Source organism: Equus przewalskii, chromosome 13 (assembly GCF_037783145.1).
Source record: "Equus przewalskii isolate Varuska chromosome 13, EquPr2, whole genome shotgun sequence".
NCBI lineage: Eukaryota > Metazoa > Chordata > Mammalia > Perissodactyla > Equidae > Equus > Equus przewalskii.
The window spans coordinates 7636746-7664135 of NC_091843.1; the positions used below are offsets into that span (position 1 = coordinate 7636746).

The 27390-nt window shown below is 56.1% G+C and overlaps 1 protein-coding gene and 1 long non-coding RNA gene across 2 annotated transcripts in view; one reads left to right on the plus strand and one right to left on the minus strand.

Moving 5' to 3' along the window:
- Positions 1-26928, minus strand: part of ERGIC1 (endoplasmic reticulum-golgi intermediate compartment 1) — a 102494-nt gene extending 75566 nt beyond the window's left edge. Inside the window, exon 1 of the mRNA XM_070569038.1 lies at positions 26696-26928. Within this exon, the coding sequence (XP_070425139.1) occupies positions 26696-26889 (194 nt within the window). The 5' untranslated portion in view covers positions 26890-26928. The remainder of the gene's footprint in view (positions 1-26695) is intronic.
- On the plus strand, positions 1426-3623 carry LOC139075038 (uncharacterized). Its single transcript, XR_011525062.1, has 2 exons — positions 1426-1618; positions 1975-3623. It is a non-coding gene; the product is annotated as an uncharacterized lncRNA (long non-coding RNA).
- Positions 26929-27390: the final 462 nt, after the last annotated feature.

Consider the following 27390-nt stretch of genomic DNA (forward strand, 5'->3'; position numbering starts at 1 on the left):
CGAGGTCATTTGCATCTTACAGAAGCATTGCACAAACAGCACAGACAGTTCCCACACATCCTTCACCCAGCTTCCCCTAACGTTCACATCCGACAGAGCCTAGAAAACCACAGAAAAATTCTCAAAACTAAGAAATTAACCTTGGTACAATACCGTTAAGTAACGACAAAGTTAATCAGGATTTCACCAGTTTTTCCACTAATGTCCTTTTTTTTGGTCTAGGATGTAATCCAGGGTCTCACACTGTGTTTGGCTGTTGTGTCTCCTCAGTCCCCTCCAATCTGTGGCAGTTCCAAGGCTTTCCTTGTCTGTCGTGACTGCGACACTTTTAAGAGTGTTTGTCAGTTCTTTTGCGGAATCTCAAACTGGGTCCGTCTGACGTTTTCTGCTGATGTAGGGCAGGCCGTGCGTTTCTGGGAAGAATCCCACAGCGATGTGCCTTTCTCAGTGCACCCACCAGGGGACGGGATGTCCATATGTCTTACTACTGTGACGTGAGCCTTCATCAGTTGGCTGAGATGGGATCTGCTAGGATTCTCCACCGTACAGCTACTGTTTTCCCCTCTATAATTACTAAATACCTGGGAGGAGATACACTGAGACTATACAATATTTTGTTGCTGCTTAAACTCCTGCCCCTAATTTCAGCATCCACAGTGGATTTTAACTGAAACAATATTACTGTTCGAATGGTGATTTTCAAATTCCATCATTCTTTCTACATTTATTAATTAGAATACCTGTGACTCCCCCCCTTTTTTTTGGTCTTCAAAATAAAAGTCCTTGGCAGGAATTTATAAACGTTCCAGTGGGCAAAGCTGGCCTTGAGATAAACCATCTCTGACATTTCCACTGGAACAGTCCACTGCACCCCAGGACTTTTCTTGTTTTCCTCTTTTCTTCTTTCCTTCCTTCACCTCATCCTGCCCCACCCATCACCCTGATTTTTGGAGCTGGTGAGCACCAGTCCTGGTAATGTCAAAAAACACAGCTCCGCAGTGTACACGGAGTCTACTAGGCTGGAAATTCACACCTGGGCCTTAACACTTGCCTGATTTGTCAGTCCTAAGTACCTACTAAGCACCAGGCACTGTACTGGGCACCTTGACTTAAACACACTCTGATCTTTACACCAACTTTAGTAGGTCGGCAAGATGCTTCCCATTTTACAGATGAGGAAACTGAGGCTCATTCATTGAACTAACAAATATTTAGTGTCCACAAGTGCCAGGCACCCTGGGTGTTGGGGAAACAGGAGTGAGCAAGATGGACAAGGCCCATGAACTGAAGGACTTATGTGCTCAGGGAGGGACAGACAATACACCTTCTGATCAGCAGAAAGGAAAGGGGATCATGCTACACTTCAGGGTGATGTGATAGCGTGGCAGGGACTCTTCAGGCTGAGCGGTCAGGGAGGCCCCTCCCGGCAGAGACCCGAAGGACGGGGAGGAGCCAGCTGTGCTGAGAGCCTGAGAAGGGGCTTCCAAGCAGAGGGGAGGGCTGGTGCTCAGCAGAGGCTCTGAGGTGGGCGCACAGTCGACCTGGTCCAGAAGCAGCACTGCCTGCCGTGGCTGGAGCATGGGGAGGGAGATGGCACAGCATGAGGTCAGCGAGCAAGGTAGGACGGATCACGCAGGGCCTTGGGGGCTGGGAAAGGACTCTGGATTGTTCTCCATGGTGGATTTGAAGTAGAGCATTGAGTGCCCAGGAGCGGGGACCGAGGTTCACCCAGAGTGACCCCAGCCATCAGTGACAGAGCTGGGCTTCGGCCGAGGCTGGCCTAGCCCACGTCCACCCTAGCCAGGCCCTTCCTCCTCCACACAGCACTGGCCAGGCCCTCAGGCAGAGCTCCAGACACTGCGGAGCTCAGTGTCTGGCACTGGAATGCGTTTTTAAGCTCACAAAGAAACACAGGCGTGGCTAATGCCCTGGACCTCTTCCTCACACACTATCCCTCTGAACCTCCCCCTCCAGAACGACCTGCGCCCCGTCCTTCTCCTGTCCTGACCCCGGGACCCGCGCTCAGGACCAGCCCACGGCCTGCTCCTGCTCAGGCGCCTGCTGGCCTCCACGCTGCCACAGGAGCCTCGGAGCATCCGTTTCTTCCGCGGTTCTGAGAGGTGCACGCACGGCTCCCGTTTATGTGGCAAGCTCATGCTCACGCGGTGTGGTGCAGTGGTTAAGGGCACAGACTCAGGAGCCAGGAAGTCTGGGTTCAAATCTGGGCTCTGCCACCGTCTAGGTGACCCAGGGCAAGTTAGTTCCTGAAATGCAAAACGTTCACAATAGCTGATCCTACGCCCTCACAGGGGTGGACGTGAGGATTAAGTCAGCCAACAGACCCGAGAAGGCAGCGCAGGCGCCCTGACAGCACTACCTCAGCGTGGGCCTTCCCACTGCCATCGCCAGGGCCTTGTTCAAGCCTCCGCCGCGCTCCCAGCCCTCCCCGCTCCCCCGTCGGACTACTGCGTCCACTGCCTTATCCGCCTGGGAGCCCCCAGGACAGGGGCACGTGGGCTCAGCTCTGTCCCTGCCCCCTCCCTGGCACTGTATACCCACTGTTTGTTGACAGAATGAATAAGTAATGAACAAACAAGCAGGAGTCCGAACGGGTAACCGTGCGTCAGAGGTAAGACTAACAGCCTGCAATTACTCAGGACAAACACTTTCAACAGAAGTGTCTGTGGCAGAGCTGGGTGATTAAGACAAGGCTGCAGGCACAGCATAGCCCGCAGGCAAGACGCAGAGGGAGAAGAGCAATCGAGATAACAGAGCCAACAACACTCCAGAACCCCCAAGAACTGACTTCTGAGTTTGGCGTCAGGCAAAGCTGGCTTCTGAGTCCCAGAGCCACCACCTACCGGCCGTGCTATGGTCTTAGTGAGGCCACCGTGCACAGCGGGCAGGCTGCCCCCTACCCAAGGACACCTGACCGAGGCAGAGGGCGAGGGCTGGAATCCAGCCCAGGCCCAGCTGGAGGAGGCATGAGGGCCACATGGGGCTCTGGGGGACCCGAAGAAGCAGGGCTTTTAAAGCACCTCCCGCAGCAGCACCGGCTCCTAGAGCCTCAGTTCCAAGTCGCCGTGAGGACCGAGGAAGGCAGCCACACTTCCCGGGCTGTGGACGGCACTGTTCCCCCCGCGACACTTGTTAACGTCCTGCTTTCTGCGCCTGACACCTGGAACAGTGCCTGGCACACAGGAGGCGCTCCTCGTATCTGCCGGATGAGTGAACAAATAAATGGGCTAATGTGTTTAACAGACATCACTCCTGTCCTTTCCCCCAGCAGCCTGCAGATCTGGTCCCGATGCAGCGGGCTCTAAACTCTCGCAGCCCTCGGTCCAGAAGAAAGCAGAAAGGAGGGAGTCGGGGCGAATTTCGGCCTGGAATGCAGCCTTTTCAGGCAGCTGGGAAAAGCGATAAGGACGGGGCCAGGGAACCATGGGAATTGGGGGGGGACAGGCCCATTGACGCCGAGCACGAAGGCTGTGGCCCTGCCGGCGGAATGCAGGCTGGGCGTGGGCCGGGCCTGGGAGCGAAGTTCCTGAATGACTGGCTGGCCAGGCCGGGGCCTCAGTCCCCTCTTGGGAACCTGCACAGCCAAGAGCAGTGCTTCATCAAAACAGGAAAAATCATAGAGGAAAAATGTGCATGTAAGGGGACTGGTATTTACAGGGAACGGCCCTGCCTTGACCCAAGGACCGAAAGGAGGGACTGGGGGCCTGGGGACAAGACGGGGGCCTGCAGGGGAGCAGAGCCCTCCGGGCAAAGCCAGCCACTGCCCAGCCAGGCCTGGAGGATCCCGGAAGCTGAGGGCGAGCCAGGACTAGGTAGCATGAGAAGGCGGTGAGGGCTCAGAAGTCACGCCTCCAGAGCCAGTTCCCCAGACTCGGGCCTCATGGCTACACACGGAGCTTCTTCCTCGGTGCTACCCACCCAAAGGGCTTCAGGTCGGGTGCCTTCCCTGCGGCCACCTCAGGGCAGGGGAGCGCGGACTTGGCCCCACACACCTGGCAGGCAGCAGCCTCGGGATCTTGGGCGACTCCCGACTCTGTGCTCTTTCTCTGGACAAGAGGGCTCCCACCCAAGTCTGCAGGGCGCTGGGAAGGTCAGCTGAGATTTTGAACCTAGACCTGCGGGGCGCACAGTAGGGTCTAAGTAGACAGGCTTCCCCTGGTTCCTCGGGAGTGGCCTGGACTATAACCGTCACACCCACATGGCAGCCGGTGATCCAGCAAAGGCTCCTCCACCGCACCCCAAGCTTCGGGGATGCACAGCCTGGGGTCTGTGACTTTCTTCTGAACCAGCACAGGATTCTGGCCTCGCTAAGTGCAAGCCTTCTTGTGCGTGATCAAAGAAGGAGCTGGTGTGTGGCTATGCAGACCACCCCCTCCTCACTCAGACCTGCAGGAGGCTCCTGACTGCTCTGGTCTTTCCCTTCAGTCCAGAGTGAGCTTTGCAGACGGTCTGCTTAAAATACTTAAAGGGCCGAAGCTTCTCAAGATAAACAACTAATTCCTAATTGTCCCCTACCAGGCCCTCATGGCCTGGCCCAGCCGACACCTCCAGCTGGGGCACTCCTCAGCTTTCTGTCTGCTGCCACCTCCACCTGCTCACCTCAGGGCCTTTGCCCATGCTATTGCCTCCACCTGGGCGTTCTTCCTTTCAATGACCACTGAACTCAGTGTCTTTCAGATGGCCACTCCAACATCACTGCAGTGAGGTTTCCCCGGACCCTAGAACACTCAGGTCCCAGAACCTCCTGTTTTTCCCTTCACAGCCCACAGATCAACTGAGAAGTACAAATTTAATTGGATGTTTGATTTAATTGCTGAAACCGAGGACTCCAGGATGGCAGGAGCTGTATCGCTCTCATTCACCCCTTGATGGCCGGGGCCTAGTGCAATGACCAGCATCAATGTCTGTAAATAAACAAGTGAGTGAGTGAGTGAGCGAACAAACAGCCTGCGGGGTGACAAGTGCAAGGGCAAGTAAAGCAGAGAGCAGAGGGGCAGGCCCAGGTCTTACTGCTCCCGCTCCAGGGACTACAACGGCAGGAGGAAGACAAGAAGCAGGGGGGAGAGCTGAGTCAGAGGTAAGGGCTTCCCAGGTTCCCAGGGGACGAGACCCCAGGAGGCGGGGGTCAGTGACCTGGGGCCACAGTGGGCCACCGCTGACAATTCCTGAACACCATCTCACTTTGCCTCACAAAACGCTTGGAGGGAGGCACTATTATTAGCCCATTGTCACAGATGAGGAAACTGAGTCCCAGGGGGAGAAAGGCCCTGCCTGAGGTCCCACAGCTGGGATGGGGTGGGGCCAGGCATCCCTGTAAGAAAGCGAAACAAAGTGATAAGCATCTCCTGAAAATGCTGGGGCAGAACTGCTCACACTTTGAGCAAGTAAACATAGTCAAGTGGGAACGCACTGGACTGCCGCAGGGACACCAGCCGAGGACCCCCATCCAGGCCCACGCCGAGCGCAGCCCCTGCACCTGCCCGCTGAACCCCAGCTTGGCCCTAGGGGCAGGCTCATCTAGACCCATCCTACAGACGAGGGCACTGACGCTGACAGGAGTTCCTGCTACACCTAACTCGAGATGCCTAAAACGTCACAGGGATTCTCTTTACTGTACTATTTTAAGGAACTTCAACATACATCAACAAGTCCCCAAGGTCTACTAGTGGCCCCGGGGCCCCAACACTATTTTCCAAAAAGCTTTTAAATTCCCCGGCTGTGAATTTCCTGCCGTGGGGTTTTCAGGGCCCTAACCCTTGGCCGCAGTTCCCCCAGTGCCGCCCAAACGTCTGCCATGTGCTTTAGGCATTTGATATGCATGAATTCAGTCTCAGTCTCAGGTCGGCCTCCAGTCTGTCTTCTGTCACCATGAGAGTCTGAATAAGGAGCAGTCATCCTGTCAGGGAGAACACACCCCCCACGTTTCTGGGGAACACACTAACCCATGCCACTGGGCTTTTTCTGTTCCCCTTTGTCCATGCCCTAGGGAGTTTTTGCATTCACTTGACCGCTTTCTTCTTCCTAAGCACTGCCTTTGCTCAAGAACCTGCTATGGCTCCCCAGTGCCTGATGCAAAACATGCAGACCCAGAGCCAGGTCCACAAACTAGGCCCACCTCCCCTGCCTGTTGGTGGCCCCACTCCTTCCCACACTGCTGCCCCTGCCCCCCCAATCTCTCATCAGGCTGCAGAGCCTCTCGCTAGAACACCATACCTTCCCCTCCACTGATCCCATCCCAACTCATCTCTCCAGTGTCTCTCTTCCAGGAAGCCCTCCCAACTCACTCCCTGCCTGTGCACGTTCTGCCACCTGCTTCTTTTCTGGTCCAGCAGCATTGCCTACGTGGCCTCAACTCCTCTCCGGCCTGTGAACAGACCTCACCTTCCCAACAGGACTCTGCTTCTTGTGAGCAAGACTCAGGTCCCCCCGCCTGGACTTGGCCTTCCAGCCTCGTCACAGCTTCTCCGGCCTGGCTGCTGACCCAGCTCACGCTCAGTCCAGCCTCTCACAGAAACGACACTGCCCACCCGCTGGGGACACAGTGGGCCTTGTCACTGATAAGGCTCTTTTCTCTGGCCTCAAGTGCTGTCAAATTTCCTCCTGCCAACAGGCCACGAACTAATTCACTGGTCCATTGTCCTTTTTTTAATAGAATAGGATGTGACACAATTTAGTAAGTGATACTTTATTAGCTGAAGGTCAACATTTTCAAAACATCAAGTCCATGTGGAAAATGTGAATCAGAGGCCTCTTGGCAGAGACCGGACACCACAAGAGCCAGCGGCTGCCAGCCTGGCCCCTGCTGGGCTGCACCCAGGCCGGGGTCCGGAGCACAGCCCGTGCGGCTGCCCACACCACAGACGGAAGCCGGTCCCCTGCTCAAACTTGTCCTCACTGTGCTGAGGGTCAAGGGCTCACTTACCACACCTGCAATGAGTCTCCAGTTTGCCATGTGCCACGGCTCACTCCTGCCTCTGCCTCTGGATGGCTGTTCTCCTCGCCTGGCGTCCACCCAGCTCCGCTCATCACTGAGGTCTTGGGGTGGCATTGTGGGAGGGCCCTTCTTGAACCCCGTATGAAGTTCAATCAGAACATCCCCAGAGACCCCTGGATGCTTTTGCTCAGAAAACTCTTGATTATTTAGTTGCCCACCTCCCCTGTTGGAACGGAAGCTCATGAGGAGCTACCGTGTCCGTGGTGTGCAGCTCGATGCCCCACCCCCAGCACAGAGCGTGGCACGCAGTCGCTGCTCACAGGTGACTCTGACACGAACGGATGAGCAGAGGTGCAAACTAGTTGTGGCCGGGAGTGAGACCTTCTTGGCAGAAGTGCTCTGTGTGGGACTTCTGGCCCAGCCAAGCTGCCAGCGGAGAAGTGCAGAGCATGTCGGACGCTGTGTTCCCCGGATCCAGACCAGGTACAGCTGACTGGTGTGCGGCTCCCTCTCCCGCCTCCACTGCCCTCCTGGAAACCAGCCTCACGGCCTCTGCCCCGCAGTGTCCTGGTGTTCTGAGAAACGTCCCTTGGGTTCAGGCGAGGTGGCAGGAGGTACGGTGAGCTGTAGCCGCAGCCCACCGTCAGCCCCTCCCAAGGCGGCCGCCCCATGCTCGGCTGGCCCCCAGGAGCACCGAGCCCAGGCAGCGCTCTGAAGGGGTCCGTTTCAGGAGCCCAGACCCACGGCGGCTGAGCGTCCACGAGAGGTCCCCCCAGTGTTTGCATCTCTAAAATGGGGACAGAGCAAGCCTGCCCCCAGCATCCTGAGAGACCCTCCCCTCTAAGGAGACGAGAGGGCACTGCTGTAAAGCACACACACGTCTTTTCCGTGTTTCTGCTTTTGTGACAAATCCCATGAGGAACAATAGCAACAAACCCATTTTCACTGAACCCTAGGAGTGTGACACGACCGACCGCTTAGGGAATTTTCACAACCTCCCTCTGAGGTGGGTACCATTACCCTCCCCACCTCACAGCTGGGGAAACTGAAGGAAGCCCAGAGGTGATGTGATTGGCCGAGGAGCAAACAGCAGGGCCAGAGCACAAACCCGGGGTTCCTGCTTGGGTCTCCCACTCTCCTGATCATTACCACGGCCCAGAGAGGATGTTTAAAATACAGAGGCTGCAGCCCTGATGTCCCATGACACGGTCTCCGGGCGGGGCCCTGGCGATCTGCATTTGAACCAGCAAATTGCCCTCAGCCAGCTGTGAGCCCTGGGCCTCAATTTTCCCATCTGTGAAAGGGGTGATTCCTTCCCCACAGGCTGTTCTGGGGTCATGCGAGGGGAATGCTGGGTATGTGTTCTAAACACAGCCCAGAGGTGCCTGGCAGGAGGTTCCATGGAGGAAGACGCCTCTGGGCAGCCCACCAGCCCCTCCACCTCCACCTCAGGGGCCCTTGGGCTATAAAGGGCCCTCTGAAGATGCCCATACACCTCTGCGGGGCTGCAGCCAAGGCTCTTCCGGCTGCCTCCACCTGAGGCAGTAGCAGACCGGGGAGCCGCTCACAAGTCACCAGGTGGGCTGGGCCAGGGCACACGCCTACGCAGCCTATCTTCTGTGCATTGTCTTTCCAGGCAAGAGCAGCACGCGGCAAACCGGCTGAGCTGGGGGCAGGGTGGACACCAGGACTACATCGCACACCCCACACCGGGGACCCCACAGGGTGACACCAGCTGGGGCACTTGATGGCCACCTCGTGGGCCTGCAGCAAAGACACACACACGTTTCACACACGTACACGCCCACATGCACACTTGTATCCACAGGCACTTCTCTGACAAACAGGGGTGGCTCCCCCTGAGGTCCTCTCCCTTGGCCAAACCCGCATGCCCTCTCTCTTCTGGGCCGTTGCTGCCAGCACGCTCGGGTAAAGATTCCAAAATGACCATTGTAACACTGTCACCTGCAGGGCCAGAGTCCCACGTGGCAGCTGTATCAAGGTTCACACACAGAAATACCTGTGCAAACTAAATAACACTCACAGCCACGTGTTCTGGGCGCTGACCACGGCAGGGCCACGCTGAGCGACGTGCCGAGTTATCTCATTGAAGCGCCACTGCCGCCCAGCAGGAAGGCGTCATCACCATCCCCGCAGATGACCAGGGCGGGCTGCTAGCAAATCAGAGAGCCTGCAAGGAGCAGAGAGACAACTCAAACCCAGGAGGGCTCTGCTCGTTCACCACTTGACGTAAGAGCCTTTAGTGTGCCTGGCACTGTCCTAGGCCCTGGGGACCCCTGGGGGCAGAGCATGGCACCGATGGCCCAGTGGGAGACTTGGAGACCAAGCTCTTAACCCTGGTGTCCACTCTTCCAAAGGCCACCGGCTCCTTCCAAAAGGAGACTTCCCTGCCTGGGGCCCTGGCATCCGCTGCTGGAAGGAGGCCCTCTGAAGACCCTGTGAGGTGGTGGTCCAGATTAGATGACATCAGCCAGCAGAAACCTGGTCCTGTAGGTTAGTCTACTGACACAGGCCCCGGGCAGACCGCACCAGCGTACTGGAAAATCAAGAGCCACTTCCGACCTCGCTCTCCTCCTCTCTGTTCCTTCCCGGTGGGGTGGCCTTCAAGAATCTTCAGGCACTGGGCTCACCGTGGAGGCAGCAGACATGCAACACTGCCCACCCCCACTGCCCCGAGGATGGCAATGCACCTGATTCTTTGGCAGTTTCCCTTTGGCAGGCGTAGACTCAATTATACTAGTCTCTGTTTGGGGTTTCCAGACACAGGCCTATCTCTCCAGGAATCTTTCCAGGACCATCTCTTAAAGATCTTAGGCAAATCTCCCACTTGGGGATGGAATCCTATCAGCCACTGACATTCATGGAGCGCTTACCATGTGCCAGGGCACACATTTGAACCACCTATTAGTCTCATCTTGCAAATGAGGAAAGTAAGGCACTAAGAGGTGTAGTAACTCGCCAGGTCACAGAGCTGGTAGTGGAACACCTGAGCCCTGGGGTCTGTCTCAGGAACCTGGACTCTCAAACTCCATCGCCTCTCTATTAGGTCACGTCGATTCGGTTTCTTTGCAAGTGTCCTCACGTTTCAGAAGTTTTCGGGGTGCCTGAGGCCCCTGAGCTGACTCCCCTCCCTGTCCAGGCCCCGGGCCTCTGACCTGGCCCACATACCTCCCCACCCAGTTACAGGGTCCCATGGCTTTGTGCAGCCCAGCTTCTGCCTGAGGCCTGTTTCCCCTCAGGCCGCCTCATCCCCACAAGCTGCCTAAAAGAACTAGGGTGCAGGTCTCACAAACGAGGGGAAGTGCTGCGTGTGAGGCAGCAGGGAGTGTGGGGGGCAGGAAAGCGAGTGCCCCATCCACAAGGCGGCTGCTCTTAGCAGCAGCTGCGAGCTGCCACGTGGCCACAGAGGCCAGGAAACCCCATTTTTTTTAGAGGCACTGGAAATCCAGTTTTTTATGTGAGATTTCCTAATTTGAAAATGCTTGCATTGAACTCAAAATTTTTTTAAATCTGAGGACCAAATAATCACATCTGTGATTGGGCAGAATTCCAGCCCCCATGCTGCCAGTTTACAATCTCCGTTTTAGAAGATCATGTCTGTCGGGAAGTTTCACAAATGGGGGCAGAGAGCAGAGGAGCCGTGACATTGAATTAGGACCCACTATGAGCCAAGAGCTGTGGGAGGCTCTCTCCTGAATCCTGCACAGCAACCCTGTGGGGTCAGGGTTCATGGTCCCATTTGTAGATCAGAAAGCAGGCTCAGAGGGGTGAAGTGAACTGCCCAAGGACAAACAGCGAGCGGCCAGGATCAGGACTCAGGTGCACCAGGCTCTGAGGCACAGCTGCCCCAGGTCTGCCTGGCAGCACGCAACTGCGGCTCTGAGAGTGCGGGGCAGGCGGAGGGCCAAGCGTGGCAATGTGCCCATGTGGCCCCGCTCCGAGGGGCCTGAGCAGGCGGGGCGGGGCGGGGTGGCAAACCTTCTCATCCAGCCTTGACTCAGGGTTAGCTCAGCTCTGACAAGCACCTGGCTTCGCTGTGACCCAGTTTCGCAGCATGGCCAGCCGAGCGAGCCGGGAAGGTCGGCAGTCGGGAGCGGAAGCGGCCCTGCCACAGGGCCTGCAGGGTGAATCTGGGCAGGGCTCTCAGCTCTCGGAACCCCAGCTCGATTCCAAAAAGGAGGGGCCGGCTCCATCCATCTTGAGGCCCTCCCAGCTCCCAGGCTGCCGTGACACCTAACGCAGGGCAAACCGCTCCACCTGTCTTCCCGCCTGTGAAACGGGGCAGGTGAGAACCCCACCTCCGGGGTTTGCCGTCAGAACAGAACACAGTGGTGTATTCACGGAGCCCAGCCCTGAGCCGCTCACATCACTGACTTCCAGCATCACCGCCACTGAACCGTCTAGCACCTGCGGCTTCTCACTTCCTCCCTCCACAGAGCCAGGTCGGTCCTCTGCACCAGGGACAAAGAGGGGCAAAACCCACAGCTGCGTCACTGACAAGGATCTGGGGACCCAACACCCAGCAAGACACAAACGCCTCCCGTGTAAACTAGAAAAAGCATGGGATTCAGGTTCAGAAAAGTCACTTTCCTGCAGCCGCTTTGTAGCTGCATGACCCCTCTGGGCCTCAGTGTCCTCGTCTGCAGAGAACAGCACCATCCCCAGGGCACACGCATCTCCTAAGGGGTCTCTAAACTCTCAAGTCCCACGTGATGCTCTGTGATAGTCATTACTAAGTCAATGAAGATTTGTGGTTCTCGGTGCCAGAGTTACACCTGCATCATAATGGGGAGCCTTCCTCAGGCCTTCCCCAGCTCACCTGGTCCTAGCAATCACTGAGGACACCCTTAAAAATACAGATTCCCGGGCCCATCCCAGGCCCACTGGACTGGGGGTAGGGGTGGGGGCAGCACAGGGCCCAGGAGATTAGGGAAACCTGCCAGTTCGAGAGAGAGCAGAATTGTTCAACTGAAACTGAAAATCAGGCATCTTGGATCTTCCAGGTCAGGCAGGTTAATAAAGCATTGCTTGCTGGTGGTCAGAGAGCCCTGAGTTTAGGGACCAGCTCTGACAATTGGCCAGCTGTGTGACTCTATGCCAGGTCCTCAACCTCTCTGAGCCTGTTTCCTCAAAATGGGAACAATTAGGCTAACCGCCCAGGCTGGGGTGAGTGTGGAACGTCAGGTGTCCCTCCCTCCCAACTTCCCCACCTCAGATTCTGGGCCATTTCAAGCAAGTGGAGCCAGCGGGGGTGGGGGTACCCAAGGCCTCCCGTTGGGACAGGCAGCTGGCCACATGCTCCCACTGTGGGAGGACCTGAGTGTGTCTGACTTCCCAATTCCTCAGGACACAGTTGGGAGCAAACAATTTCCATCCCCACTGCTAGAGAAATAAATCCTTCCTAATACACTTACACCCTTAGAAGAAAACCAGCAACGCTTTCCAAACACAAAGAGATGCAGCAGCAAAGCACCCAATCCGGCAGGGCTGGACCCTCGGCCAGGTCTTGGGGGACTCTCCTCTCGTTTGGGGTTCCAAGCTGTTTTGTGGGAGTGCAAGTTGGGGGAGCACGGGCCCCATAGCCACAGATTGGGCTCTGATCTGAGCTGGACTGGCCCCTCCTTCCTGCCTCTCTCCTTCCTCCATTTAATACCTGTTGTCTGAGCACCTGCTGGGTGCAGACCCAGCACTCAGCAGCAGGATCCAGTGATGAGCAAATGGATTTGGTTCCTGCTCTCAAGAGCTTACACTCCATCAAGACAGACAGATGTTAAATGACCAATGCACACACAAACCATAGGAATTGTGCTAAGTGACCTGAAGGACAGGTCCAGGTGTGACAGAATGGGACAGCCAGGGACAGGGTGGGGGCAACCCAAATCAGACAGAAGAGGCAGTCTGGGCAGCTCCCTGGAGGAGGAGCACCGGTTGGCCAAGCTAACCCAGTCATCTCCTCCTCCACAAACTCTCTCACCCCATCTCCTCCTTCCCCCTCAGGACCCACCACAATGGAAAACAAACATCTGTGCAATTATTTGCACACTGTCACTCTGCCCATCTTCCCCACTAGCCTGGAAATGCCATGAAGGTAAGGACGATGTCAGTCTCATTTTCCCTGGAATCTTCCCCAATAGGTCTCTGAGTGAGTAAGTGAATGAACAAATGAATGAACGTGCAAACCCGCTTCCCTGGGCCTTGACCTCCCCTCCCCACGGTGGGAATAACCAGGCTCCTGGGCCAATGTTGCTGGGAGATGGGGGCACACTGCCTGTTCTCGTGGGTGGGGCTGCGTGCTGTTATAACGTGGGGTGGGTGGGATGTGAGGGGGGAATTAGGAGCAGGAGAGAAAGTGGGACTCCTGTACCTGGTGAAAAAATCACGCGTGGGGTCAAGAGGACAAGACAACGGCGGAAAGGCATGTGGGGGCACAAGGGAGGCCCCCTTGAACAGCACACGGCTGAGCACCTCCCCAGGTGTTGGCACGACGGATGCTGTCACTGGACAAATCTTATGTCACCCATTGGGCCAGCAAATGGTGACAAGTCCCCAGCCATGCTCAGGACTGCCTCCTGACTTCCCAGCTCCTCGAAGCAGGCCTGGGAGGCCGGCTTTCCTGTGCAAACACCGCCACACGTACCAGGCAGGAGATGAGGGACACTGACAGAGAGATGGGAGGGCAGCATGAATACACAAGACCCCTGCCCAGTGGGGTGGCATCTTCCCCGACCAGAGATGGCCAGGGACAATGGAAGAAGCACTCAAGTTGACAGTGTGGCCCTTGGAGGTTGGGGGTTCATGCCCTGCCCTCAGTCTCAGTTTCCCCATGGGTAAAGCGACACCATTAATTCCTCCCTCTAGATCAAGGTGACCAAGGTGCAAACCTCAAGGATGAGCGCTGAGGTGAACGGGTGATTTCCACCCTTCACCTCTCCCTGCACCGAGTTTCGGATTTGTCTGTGCACAGATTGTGTGCTGGTTGTCCCCTACGCCAGCATTTCCCAAAGTGCGGCACCCATGCCACCAGGGGGACCTGGGGTGATTTCAGGGCAATACTGGGACCTGCTTAAATGGCAGGCGTCACAGTGAGAAGGCTGTTTCCTTTCCGGTCTCATTTGAATGTTCTGAGGACATAAAGAGAAAGTCTCAGATGGGCACTGTTCGGTCTCCAACCTCCCATCTCTCCAGCACCTGCTGACATCCCTTCTTTAACAGACCCAGCAACTTGAGCCAGAACTGAGCAACTCTGCATAATATCTATCTGTGGCAGGTGGTACTGCTTTTCCATTTTCAAAGCTGTTATAAAGTTAGCTTTTGTAAATAAAAATGTTAAGTTCAAAAACTGAGTAACTTAAAGAAAAAATTATTAGGTAAATAACATGTGTTGTTTAGGAATATGCCCCAAATTATGAAGATGGTACCAGAATGGTGGAGGATTAAAAATGGGCTGAAGTTTACCATAGCAGAGACGGTGACAGGAGCATCAAAGCCCGCTCTTTCCTCTTCCTCCCGGGCACATGGCGAGACCTGGTCTCCTGACCACTCCTGGAGCCACGTGAGGCCAGGTCCCCAAGTTCAGGACAAGGAAACATGAGAAGTGATGGTGCCACAACCAGACCCTCTCCGCAGCCCTCCGTGTCCTCCCACTGCCAGGCCTCAGAGGGGATCCCACACACTCTCCGGGAGGACAGGGCCACAAGATGGCAGGAGCCTGGGTCTCTGGGTACCTGAGAGGGACAGAGCATCCCCAGCCCCTGGGACTTCACATGAGTGAAAAGTGAACTGTTGCATCAAATCACTGAGATTTTCAGGTTGTTTATAGGAATTAGCTGATTTAGGCTAATATAAAAGGGGCATTTCTAGTCTAATTTCCTGCCAACTTGGGACTCTTCTATGACAGCCTGGACGTCCTGGTGCTTTTTTCTGTAATGAATAATTACTGAGCCCCTAACAGGTGCCAGGCACAGGTGTAAGGGCTTTACAGAGCCGAGCTCAACTCTTCCTCGCGGCAGTGCTGGGAGCCAGGCACTATTGATTAATAGGCCTGTCTTTCAATGAGGTGACCAAGGCCCAGAGTGGTGAAGCACCTGGCCTGCAGTCACACATTTAGCAAGTAGTGAAGCTGAGACTGGAACCCAGGACTGTCAGAGACGCACCAAGCCCTTACATTGCCACAATGCCCACAGCCTCTGCTGAGCATATCACCCAGGGCTGCCGTGCCCCGACTACACAAGACCCCTCGTGTAGGGCCTCGCTGGGTCCTGCAGGAGACAGCACAAGTGTGACCTTGCCATGGCCTGGAGCCCTGCAAGTGAGACAGGAAGGGAGCAAGGGAGGCACGTGGCATAGGGCATGATGGAGACAGGAGGGGCCAGCACAGTCAGGGAGGGCTGCAGGAAAGCACGGGGCAGTGGGAGGGCAGGGGGCATCCCCACTTAGGAAGAACAGGGAGGGCTTCTTGGAGGAGGTGGTGCTTGAGGCTGGCTGCGGAGGGCGGGTGAGATTTCATCTGGCATGGTTGGGTGGGGACACGCTGTCTCACCTACAGCCAACAGCACCTCCTGGATCCTCAGGAATGAGCTCAGGGCAGGCCCGCCACCCTGTCTATCACAAGTGGCCTAAAAGACTGTGGGACAAGACTCACGCCCACTCCTTAAAACCCTTCCCTGAGCCGGGTGAAACACTCCTAGTCCTTCCAAGCCTCCTTCTATGGGCCTCGCTATCAACTCTTCTTCCAAAGGGCACGGGGCGTAATGGAAAGATTGGGGGAGGGGGGACCACTCCATATCACGATACCTCCTACCCCCTCAGGAGTGATACACAGCCCACCGCAGCGGGGCGTGCACCGATGGAGCAGAAAGAGGTGCTGTTAAGTCACGTGAGACAGCCCAAGGGATTCTAGGAGCTGGTGGTCCACTTCCCCGCAGCGGGGCCAGCCTACAGCAAGGAGGGTGAGGACAACGACAGCCGACCAGTGAGGAGCGATACGGGGGGAGCCTGAGAAACGCCGCCTGAACCAGGTGCTGAAGGTCCAGACCACCTGAGACGTCACACGGATGTCAGGTGCCCCCGGTGGATGAACTGAGAAGGGTGCTCCACCCTAACCCAGTCCAATCGTGAGAAAGCCTGGCACAAACCGAGGCTGGGGGACATTCTACAGCACACCTGGACAGTGCTCCTCAGGACTGCCATGGTCAGGCAGAACAAGAAACTGAGGAACTGTCCCCAGCCCGAGCAGACCGGGCAGTCATGACCACGAACGCAGTGTGGGACCCTGGAGTGGATCCTGGAGCAGGAAAAGGACATTGGTGGAAAACAGGTGAAATCCAAATTAAGTCTGGAGTGTAGTCCATGAGAACGTGCCAGTGTCAGGGGCTCAGTTGTGACAAATATGGTAACATACGGTGTGACCCAAGGTGAAAATGGGATGGAGGTATCTGTATATCTTTACGACTTTTCTGTAAATCTAAATTATTCCAAAATAAAAAGTGTATTTGAGAAAAAAAGAAAGAGAGAAAAGCAAAATGCCAGAACTAAAACATCAGTCCCACAAGATTGGGGGGCAACAGCTGTCTGGCTGGCTCAGTGCTCTATCCCAGCTTCTAGAACACCGCCAGGCACACAGTAGGCCCTCAATGAATATGTTCAATGATCCAATGACTTCACCACCACAGCTCGCTCCCGGATTGTTGACAGTGGCTCCAAAGGGCAGGATGGCCAGCCCAACCCTCCCCCACAGGAGGGGCTGCAGCTCTGCCCGGCTGCCCAGCAGGGGCTCAGCTGCCCACAGATGCGCACAGTGACAGGAAATGCACCCAGGCCTGGCCTTCTCCCCAGGGACCCAGAGAGCCCCCCCCCCCGCCCCCGCCCCAAGGCTTCCATCACAACCAACCGTAAACACAGCTAAGTAGACAGCAGCTGATGTGGGGTGCCCATGGAGCGGCCCCAATAAGATCAAGACCATAACACTCCCCTCCAGGGCATTTTTGCTCCAGGAAAGCGTGGTTAAGAAAGCCAGCTCTGGTGTCACACACAGAGCACTCGAGTCTCAGCCGTGTCATCCATGGTTTGTGTGACCTTGGCCAAATCCTGTCCCCGCTCTGTGCCCAGCATCCTCATCAGGCAGCTGGGAACGAGGCCTGGCTCCTGCCTCACATGAGGATGAACTGAAGGAACCTGAGGAAGGCCTTCGGCCTGGCACTTGATAAATGGGGCTACTGCGGGCACCACTGTCATCACAGCACAGCCCTGGGAGGTCACCCGAAGAGACACCCTGGGGGCTGAAGGTATTAAAGGGTCTGGAGCAGTGGAGCGTCACTCAGCTCGGGCTGTGGCCAGCCCTGGGGCAGCCGAGGACGAAGGCCAGGTCCAGTGGCAGAGCTGGCAGTGCCATCCCAGTGCCCTCCGGGGGGGAAGCCCAGCTGCCAGGCCTGGAGGAACCGTGCCCCGAGGGGCCTCTGCCCAACCTGTGGGTCCCACCCTCCTCTGCCTCCGCCTCCAAGGCCGTGCCCAGCAGACCACCGCCCGAGAGCCCAGGGGCTCCACCCCAAGTCCTGTCCACCGGCTGGCATATGCTGGCCACACTGGTGCGTATGACACACAGGCTGCACGCTGCTAGCCACAGACCGTCATCAGCCCTCAGAAGGCTTTGGTTTGGCCTAGCATGAACTATTTTCACACAGTTTAGAAGATTTTCGTCATTTCTGCAAAAATTGGGGAATCTGTGGGGCAACAAGCCACAGAGCTGCCCTGGAGCTGCCCCTTCCAGATGTCCGGTGGGCACAGGCCATGCCAAATCGCCCACCGAGGCACCCGCCTGGGCCCTGGGGGCAAGCACGGTGTGACTGACCATCTTGTCTCTCACCATAGATTAATGCCCTGGTGTCTGGGGTTACCGCGTGGGCGCCACTCAGAAAGAGGAGTCCGGCTCCAGGTGTAATCACCCCAGGTGTTCTCCCGTGAGCAGGTCCCCGGTTTCACCAGGTCCACCCACCAGATGACCTTCTGCAGAGGTCTACCAGGGCTCGGCAAGGAGCATGGGGCCAGTGCCGCCAGAGTGGGCCAGGAAGGGGGAGACACACCCTATCTCTAAGCCTGCTTATCTCGCATTCCACATGAGCTCCTCTCATCCTCACGAAACCCCTGCAAGGAAAGTGTGAGCACCCCGATCTGCAGATGAGGGAAACTGAGGTTCAGAGAGACCAAGTGTCATGTCCAGGGTCCAGGCTAGTAAACACGGGGAAGGGACTCGAATCCAGAGGGATGTGCTGAACGAGCACAACGTGAGTGTCTGTTCCGAGGGCGGCCTGGCAGCCGGGGAAGCATGCTGTGGGCAGCCCTTGGAGGGACTTGGCAGGGTCGGCCCTCCACCTAGCGCTTCCCCCCCGAAGACCTGGAGTCACTTTCTCCTCACGGTGAATGTACTCTTGGACGCAGCAAAACATCCAGAGGCCAAAGACACCAGGATGCCCCAAAGTTCTCAAGGGACATTTTGGTTAAATTCTATATGTCAGTGGCTCCTGGTGTGAAAGCAGGAGAGAGGAGGGCAGAGAGGGGAGGAGAGAGAAGACCTGGTGGGGAATCATAAAAATCAATGATGGTAGAGTATCGGCAGGCAGGATGGCCCCGGGTGAAGCTTCCCAGCTCGGGAACCACAGACCCAGGTTCCAGCCTGAGCAGTGCACCTGCCCTGCTGTGTGCCCTGGGCCAGCCACCCCCAGCTGGGAACCCGGCTTCCTGTTTTAAAACTGAATAAAACAGGGGCCAGCCCAGTGGCGCAGCGGTTAAGTTCACACGTTCCGCGACTCGGCAGCCTGGGGTGCCCCAGTTGGGATCCTGGGTGCGGACATGGCACCATTTGGCAAAAGCCATGCTGTGGCAGGCGTCCCACGTAAAAACTAGAGGAAGATGGGCACGGATGTTAGCTCAGGGCCAGTCTGCCTCAGCAAAAAGAGGAGGATTGGCAGCAGATGTTAGCTCAGGGCTAATGTTCCTCAAAAAATTAATTAATTAATTAAACAGACAAAAAACTGAATAAAACAAACAATTAACAGGGTGAAAAAGCAACCTTTTCACCAGGAGAAAATAACTGTGAACTATATATTTGAAAAGGGGTTAGTATCCAAAATATACAAGAAACTCCTTCAACTCCACAGCAAGAACAAAAACAAAAAAACACCAAACAACCTGATTAAAAACTGGGCAAAGGACTTGAATAGACCTTTCTCCAAAGAAGTATGGTTTGGCCCACAAGCACATGAAAAGATGCTCAACATCACTAATCACCAGGGAAATGCAAATCAAAACCACAGTGAGATATCACCTCACACCCATTAAGATGGCCATTATCAAAACTAATCAACAATAACTAGTGTTGGTGAGGATGTGGAGAAAGCGAAGCCCTTGCACACTGTTGGTGGGAATGTAAATTGGTGCAGCCACTATGGAAACAGCATGGGGGCTCCTCAAAAAATTAAAACAAGGGCTGGCCCGTAGCCAAGTAGTTAAAGTTCCACACATTCCGCTTCGGCGGCCGGGGTTCGTGGGTTCAGATCCCGGGTGCAGACCTGCTCCACTCATCAGCCACGTTGTGGAGGCAACCCACATACAAAGTGGAGGAAGAATGGCACAGATGTTAGCTCAGGCTTAATCTTCCTCAAGCAAAAACAACAACAAAAATTAAAACTAGAAATATAATATGATCCAGGAATCCCACAACTGAGTGTGTATCCAAAAGAGCTGAAATCAGGCTCTTGAAGAGACATCTGCACCCCCATGTTCGTTGCAGCATTATTCACAATAGCCAAGATATGGAAACAAGCTAAAAGTCCATGGATGGATGAATGGATAAAGAAAATGCAGTACATACACACAGCGGAACATTCTTCAGCCTCAGAAAAGGAAATCCTGCTGTGCGCAACAACACGGATGAACCTAGAGGACATGATGCTAGACGAAATACGCCAGTGACAAAAGGACAAATACAACATGATATTCACTTAGATGAGGCATCTAAAATACTTAAACTTATAGAAATAGAAAGTAGGACGGCGGTCGCCAGGGGCTGGGGGAAGGGGAAATGGGGAGTGGCTCTTCTACAGGTACAAAGTTTCAGTTACACAAGATGATTCTGCTGTGCAACATTGTGCCTCTAGTTAACAACACTGTATCATACACTTGAAAATTTGTTAAAAGGGTAGATCTCATCTTAAGTGTTCCTACCACAATTTTTACAAAACTGAATAGTGTGATGATAAAGTGATAGCATGAGAGTTTCTTGGGGTGAGGGAACTGTTCTGTACCTAGATAGTAGGGTGGTTACGTGATATAATGTCTTAAATTTCATAGAAGAGTACGCCAAAAAAAAGGTCAAGTTCACTGCATGTTAATTAAAACAAAATAATTTACCAATAACCATATCTATCTCGTGGGGCCAGGGTGACTTTTCAGTCCAGCAACTGGCGCAGCACAGTGCTCCACACGTGACAAGCTGAGGAACTCGCAGGCGTTCCTAACAAGATTAGCACTGCCTCCTCTCCTCCTCCAGAGAGACTCCAGCCCAGGACTGGAATGCGAGAGGGAAAGCTAAGGCCACCGAAGAGGCTGCGTGACACCAGTACCCAGTGTTTCAGGGCCTGTGACTACACTTAAATTTAACAGCCAGGCCTCTCATCTTGAATAGGGTGTCCACCTTTTGGATAAACAGAACATTTAGTCCATTTCAAATGGATCTTGCTTCCTGTCCAGCTAGGCCGCCCCGGCAGGTTCCAGGAGGAAGGTGTTGCTGGGGGGATTATACTGTCAGGGGTGTGCTGGTCCCCAGGGGCCCCTTGATGCACCAGCTGTGTGACCCAGCATCTCTGAGGGTTGATTTCCCTGGACTTAAACTAGGAATAATACTGCCCACTCAGAGAGTGAGGAATTTGCAAAGCTACCTACATACCTGCCAGCCCTCAGCAGTACAGGGAAGCCCAAGTTCCACCTGCCTCTCCCGAGGGTCAAGACTTTTAAAAACAAATACATAGTAGTGCTGGAGGTTTTTTCCTGTCCTGTATTTTTCCTGCATATACAACCAATGTAATTAAGTTAACAGACTTCAAGTTGACAGCAGACAATTAGGCTTAATTACCACTTCCTTAAAGGATCAATTAGGGCTGTGTTTCCCAAACTATATCCTGAGAAATGGTACTGGGCGCCCTAAGAACAAGGTGGCTTAGACAAAAAGCTTGGCAAAAGCTGGGCTGAACCAAGTGACTCGGGTTCCTTTCGTGCAGGACTTCTCAGAGCCTTTAGTAAGTCGTGAATCTCCAAGTGGGAGAGCGGATATGAAGGAGCAGAGATGGGAGATGCTGAGTCAAGTCAATCATACAGAGCAGGGCTTTGTCAACCTTCCTCTACTTACAGATCGCCTGGGGATCTTGTCAAACTACAGATTCAGGTTCAGGGCGGGCACTGGGATTCTGCATTTCCCACAGGCTCCCACGTGATGCCGAAGCTTCTGGTGTGGGGACCACAGCTCAAAGAGTAAGCCCATCGATACAAAGCTAAGACTCTCTCCTCCCACTGACCATTTTTCTGGTGAGGAACGTGTCCCAGAGTAGGAATGGGATTGCCAAAGGTCACGCAGGGGTGACGGTGGGACCAGACTCCGCTCCCCAGCCCCTCCTCCAAGGACCTGCTCCACCACCCAGCTGCTCCGGCCATCTCGACCTTGCTTGCTATGGGTTCTCCCCATTTAGAGCAGTCCTTCTCAGTCCTGGTTGTGCGCTAGAATCACATGAAGTTCTTCAAACAATACTGATGCTTGCGCCCTCCCCACCCCCGATCCTGATTATTGGGTCTGGGGTGCAGCCTGAGCACGGGGATTTTTAAAACTCCTCCAGTGATTCTAACGTGCAGCCAGAGTTAAGGTTCCCTGACACAGAGATAAGCTTCACCCCAAAAGCCCTTTTCACACCTGCCTGCCTCTCCAAGGCCTGACAAACAGCGCCTGCCAGCAACTCCCAAAGCAGGAAAGGATTGCCAGATGGGAAACGGAGTTAGCAAGGCCCCAGCTGGCCCAAGCCCTGTCTCAAGATAGCACGGCATCACAGTCAGGACCCCAAACCCAAACCGCCTCAGGAGGAGAGTCTCCGTCTCACTCCACGTCCAGACAAGGAGGGAAACACGCTCTACGCCCTAAAGCCCTGCTGGCCAAAGTGGGGACACCTGGGCCCTTCAGAGCGAGATGCTCTACGCTGGTGTGAAACTGGGGGGGTTGGGGGGGTGGGGCACTAAAGACCATTTCAGAATCAGGTGTCAAAAAAAAAAAGCTGATGACTTGAAGCTTCTTAATGAGCACTGCTGGGAAAGGAGTAGAGATGAGAAGGAGTAGAGAAGGCCGACAATGCAGAGGTGGTTTCCGGTGTCTCCAAGCTCAGCGAATGGAAGGGGAGCTTTAGAGACGAGCCTGTGGGACACAAGCGGGGCTCTGGGCCAGAGGCGGTCCCAGCCCCAGCGCCTCCTGCTGACCCACCATGGCCCTTCACTCCCCTCGTGGGTAAAGCGAGGCAACAACCGGGCCTGTCCTCCAGGGCTGCTGAGGGAGGACAAGTTGATGTATGCAAGAGCCCTAGCGTCAGGACCAGGAAGTGCTCAATAAATGCAAAATACCAGATTTTCACAGAATGTTTCCTCTGGTCTAATCTTTACTTCCCTTTTGCCCTGATTTTTAAGTCTATATTTTAAAAAACTTTTTAAAACATAACAGTATTTGTTTCTGTCAGCGTCCCCAGCTTCTTTCTGGAATGAGCTAGGGCAGAAATACGGGCACTCACGTTAGCTACTAGCTGCTGAGTGTTACCTGTGTGCCCGGAGCCCCCGGTGGTGGCCGGGGCTTATCTTGGTGTAGGCAGTGAGGGGGCCACAAGGTCTGCAGGGCCCCCTCGGGCGAGGCTGCATGGGGAGCTAAGGACTTCATACTCGATCCTCAGAGCAACAGGCCTTGCTTGAAGACTGAAGCCAGGATGTGAGAAAATCAGGTCAACTCTGGAAAGCTCACGAGGGTTCCTGAGGAGAGACCTCTCAGAGGGCAGAGCCAGAGGCACACCAGGAGGCCGGCGCCAGGGGCTGCAACCCACGCAGCCACACAGGGTTCCAGGCTCTGAGGGGTCCCTGCGCAGCTCAACGCTCTGCTGTCGCTGCCCTGAAATTCTTAACACCTTTCCTATAAGGGGCTCTGCATTTTTGTTTCGCACTGGGCCCCACAAATTATGTGGCTGGCCCTGCCTTGCAGGGACATCTCACCTGCCCCTACCTCTACCCTAACAGGGGAGGCAGCGACAGTTACTGCTCCCTCTTTAAAAGGAAGAAACTAAGGCTCCAAGAAGGTAAGTCACCTGTCCCAGGATGCAGCTGGTCAGTGGCAGAGCAACAGCATATCCCAGGGCTCGGGGTTTCACCCTGGGGACCGCCATTGCGAGGGAGCTGTCCCCCCCACCCCCCGCCGCCCTAGGCTGGGAGGGACGAGCAGGTGTTCTCACCCTGCCAGCCGGAACTGGCTGCAGTTGGGGCCAACGCCCACGGATCTGGGCCACACGGCCAGTTCCACATCAGCAATGTGCAGCGATTAACCAAACAATGCAGCAGAAGCAAAGCAAACAGGAGTCATCTGTGGAGGCCCGGGACCCCTCCTCTGCACCCTGCATCCCGCCCCCCCCAACACCGAGCAAATTCAAGGAAGGACGGGGAAAATCCCACCGACAGCTGAAAATCTGCCCCATAAAGGAAGAGCTGGCATGTCCTGTCACACCATCCCTTTGGCTTCCTTGACAGACTCTGAGGAGCATTTCTAAGGGGCAAGCTTGGGCCAGGCACCGTCTGGGCGCTGGAGTTACAACAGGGAACACAACAGATAATCATCTTCGCCCTAGGAGGCTCATGTTATAATGGGAGAGAGAAAAAGCTTAATAATTAAGGGAATTATGTAGTGTCAGAAAATACAGGTGCTTAGAGGAAATAACACAAATGATGAAAATAGCGGCCAAAACTGACTGGGTGCTTCCTCTGTGCCTAAACGCTTGACACGCACGGACTCATTTAATCCTCTTGGCAGCAGGGCCTGTTTTCATCCCCATTTCACAGACAGGAAAACTCACAGGAGGCAGGTTGCACAAGGTCCCAGAGGCAGTGAGAAAACAAGGAGTATTGATGAGAAGGGGTAGGAGGTTGCTATTTTTGCCCTCGCCTGATCTTGTTTTGTTTTAACGAGAGCAAAACAAGCAGGAAGCCTGGCCTCTCTGGCCTCGAACTGGAGGAGAGGGTCCAATCCACTCCCCCACGGTTCTTAAGAGACCTGACAGGGTGGTGGGCCCCTCCAAGCCCGCCTTTTTCTCCTAGAGCTGAGGTTTTGGAGCTAACAGCCCGAGTTAAACCCCAGCTCACCAGCATGTGGCCCTGGGCAGGGCATGTGGCCCTGGGCAGACAGCTTTCTCCCAGCTCTTTGATTTAAAATGAAGATGAAAAGTCCCTCCCACAGGTGACAAGGGAACAGAGATCCAGTCTGCACTCTGCAGCGCCTGTACACTGGTGGCTGCCCCACGCACGCCCCACTGCTGGGACCCCACAACGGCCTCCTCCCTTCTCCCCTCCAGAGCTGAGAGGCAGGGCGACCTGACATCCGGCTCTGCACAGTGGGCACGAGGCAGAGGGCTGAGCACGGCGAAGACGTGATGAATGAGGACTGAAGAGAGGCAGGCGCGGGGCACGGAGGCACCGTCCTCAGAACCTGAGCCATGGAACTCACAGCCTTCAAAAGCACAGGGCACCGGGCACAGACGGCTCAGGCTCCAGGGTGCACGTGCGAAGTGAGGAACCTAGTCTCCCTGTTCCATGGTGAACGCGAGCCCTGGAGAAAACTGATGAAAACACCTCAGGAAGCTGGGGCCCCGATGGCACCTGGGCACTCCAAACCTCCAACTCAATGGGCACCAGGTCGGGAGCTGTGCGGGACCCGGGATGCTGGCCGCCCTCCAATCTAGCTCCCGTGAAGTGCAGGGCAAAACCCAGCACGGGGGCCTCAACTTCCTCCTCTTAAAGTGGGAGACCAGGTGCAGAGTGAAAGGATTCAATGACCAAAAGCAGTGATTTCCCCAACAAGGTCAAAATCACCAGAACCCACTGCATCATGTGGGGATGGAGGAGGGGGGGACAGGAATTATCAGCTGGGTGAGGGGCGGCTTTGTGGAACCAGGAACCATGTGCCAACCACAGTGCCCATGGCCCAGGTGTTGGCATGAGGACCGCCCCCGAAGTTCCATCAAGGGGGCTTGTTCGAATCTGCCCTGGGTCTGCAAGCATTCGTCTGACACCCTGCGGCCGCCTCCAGGCTGCATGGAAGGGGTGGCAAACTCTGCTGGGGCATGTCAACCAGGGTAAGGGGTCTAAAGCCAACGTGCCCACAGGCCGTGGGGGTCACTGCTGGGCTTTCCTTCCTAGGAAAGCTTACTTCAGTCACACCTGTAAGGATGGAGGGAGCAGGCAGGAGGGAGAGCTGGCTCCTGAGAGCAGGCACAGAACCCCTGGTTTGTAGATGAGGAAACGGCCGGCCTCACAGAGCAGCCCCTCACCCATGCATGCCCACTCCTGCGCTCCACATCCTCCCAGGCTGTGGTCACGCTTGTCCACACTCAGCCCTCACAGGTGGGACTTTATTCTTAGCTCCAGGCTGCAGTGGTGAAACAGAGATACTGAGAGGGCTCCCACGCTTGCCCAGGTCACCCAGCTGAGCCACCAAAGGAGCTCTGAATCCAGAGCCTTTGCCCCTAATCTCTAGAATATACTGAACTGCTCAGTGGAGTGGGCAGACCAGGATTCTAATTCAGCTCCTCCCCAGCTATTCTCCTGGCCACACACCCACAGCAGGCTGCCTCGGGCCAGGGCATCCCCTGGGGCTCCACCCCTCAAGGGAAAGTCTGGTGGAGACCCCTTCCCAGGCAGCCTTCCAGAAGGCCCAGCCCAGCACAACGTGGACGAGGAGGCAGCTGGACCCCACAAAGGACCCATTGTGGTGCCTGCAGAAAGCCAAGGCCAGCCAGGGCTCGGCCCTCTGCAGGGCCCTGCCCATCACTCCCCTGGCCTCCTCCCCTCCACATGGCGCCCCCAGACCCCAGCAGGACCAGGACTGGCTGGGGGACGGGCCTCCGGTTCTGCCCAGCCTGTGGCAGCCTCAGCCTATGGAAACCTAAAACTCTCCAGCTGCTGCCAGCCCCCTGCGGATGGGGCTGCAGACCCCCGCGGAGCCCTGGGGGCTCAGTCAAGGTGCCCCGGACGCACCTGTCAGCCCAGCCGGGGTGGGGTCCACGGAACAAGGCTCTGTAGTGGGGAGAGGGGGATGGCATGTTTGCTCCCATCTGGGGGAGGGAGGAAATCTGTTACCCAGTATGGGGGAGGGGAGGTGGGTTTGCAAAAGGTCGGGGCAGACTGGGGAGGGGGCTGGGCGGAGGGAAGGGGTGGGACGGCCCCGGGGGGCGGGGGGCTTCCCCTCCCGCTGCACGAGGGGGCCCTGCACGGCTCCAGCTGTCTTTGTGCGTGGCAGGGGGCCCGCCCGGGGTCCCCCAGCGCCCGCCGAGGCATGCATCGGGCTGGGGGCCGCTTCTGGGAGCCCAGCGGGAGGGCCCCGCGGCGCGCCCGGCCACCGCCTGTGCCCGCGGAGGGGGCTCCCCGGTGGCCAGGGGTCGCCACACTCACCTCCTGAAGTCAAAGGGCATCGTGCCGCCGCCGCCGCCGGGGGAGGGAGCGCCGCAGGCCAGGCGGGCCGCGCGCCGCGTGGGTCCCCGCCCGCTGCCAACGCCTCCTCGGCCGCCCCGCCCCGCCGGCCGCCCCCCGCCAGCGACACTGGCCGCCGCGGCCGCCGCCGGGAAGTGACGCTCCGCGCAGCCCATTGGGCGCCCGCCGCCCCGCCGCCCCTTCCGCCGCCCGGTTAAAGGGGCCCGCCGGCCGGGGGTAGGCTCCCTCGGGTCGAGGCTCTCGGAGGGGGGGCGCCCCGCAAAGACTCACGCGCTCGTTCCTTCCAAGCGCCCCTGTGTTTTCCTTCTCTTCCTCTGTGTGGCCTCGGGCAAATCCCTCTGCCTCTCTGAGCCTCCGAGTTTTGCATTTGTAAAACCGTTCCACTGAGTTGTGAAGATTACATGGAACGATCCAGATTTGGGCCGTGGACGGCGTCTAGCTCTGAGTAAGGGCCTAATACTGTGTGAGGAGGGACGAGGTCAGGCAGTCCTAGATCTATAAAGTGGACCCACCACTCCCCTGCTGTGCCTCTCTGGGAAAGACACTTGGCTTCTCTGAGCCCCCATCCCTTTCTAGCCTGCACAAAAAGGACGATGACAGTTACTCGAAGGGCTTTTTCCCGGGGGCCCAAAGAGAAAGTTGGAAGACCGGCTTAG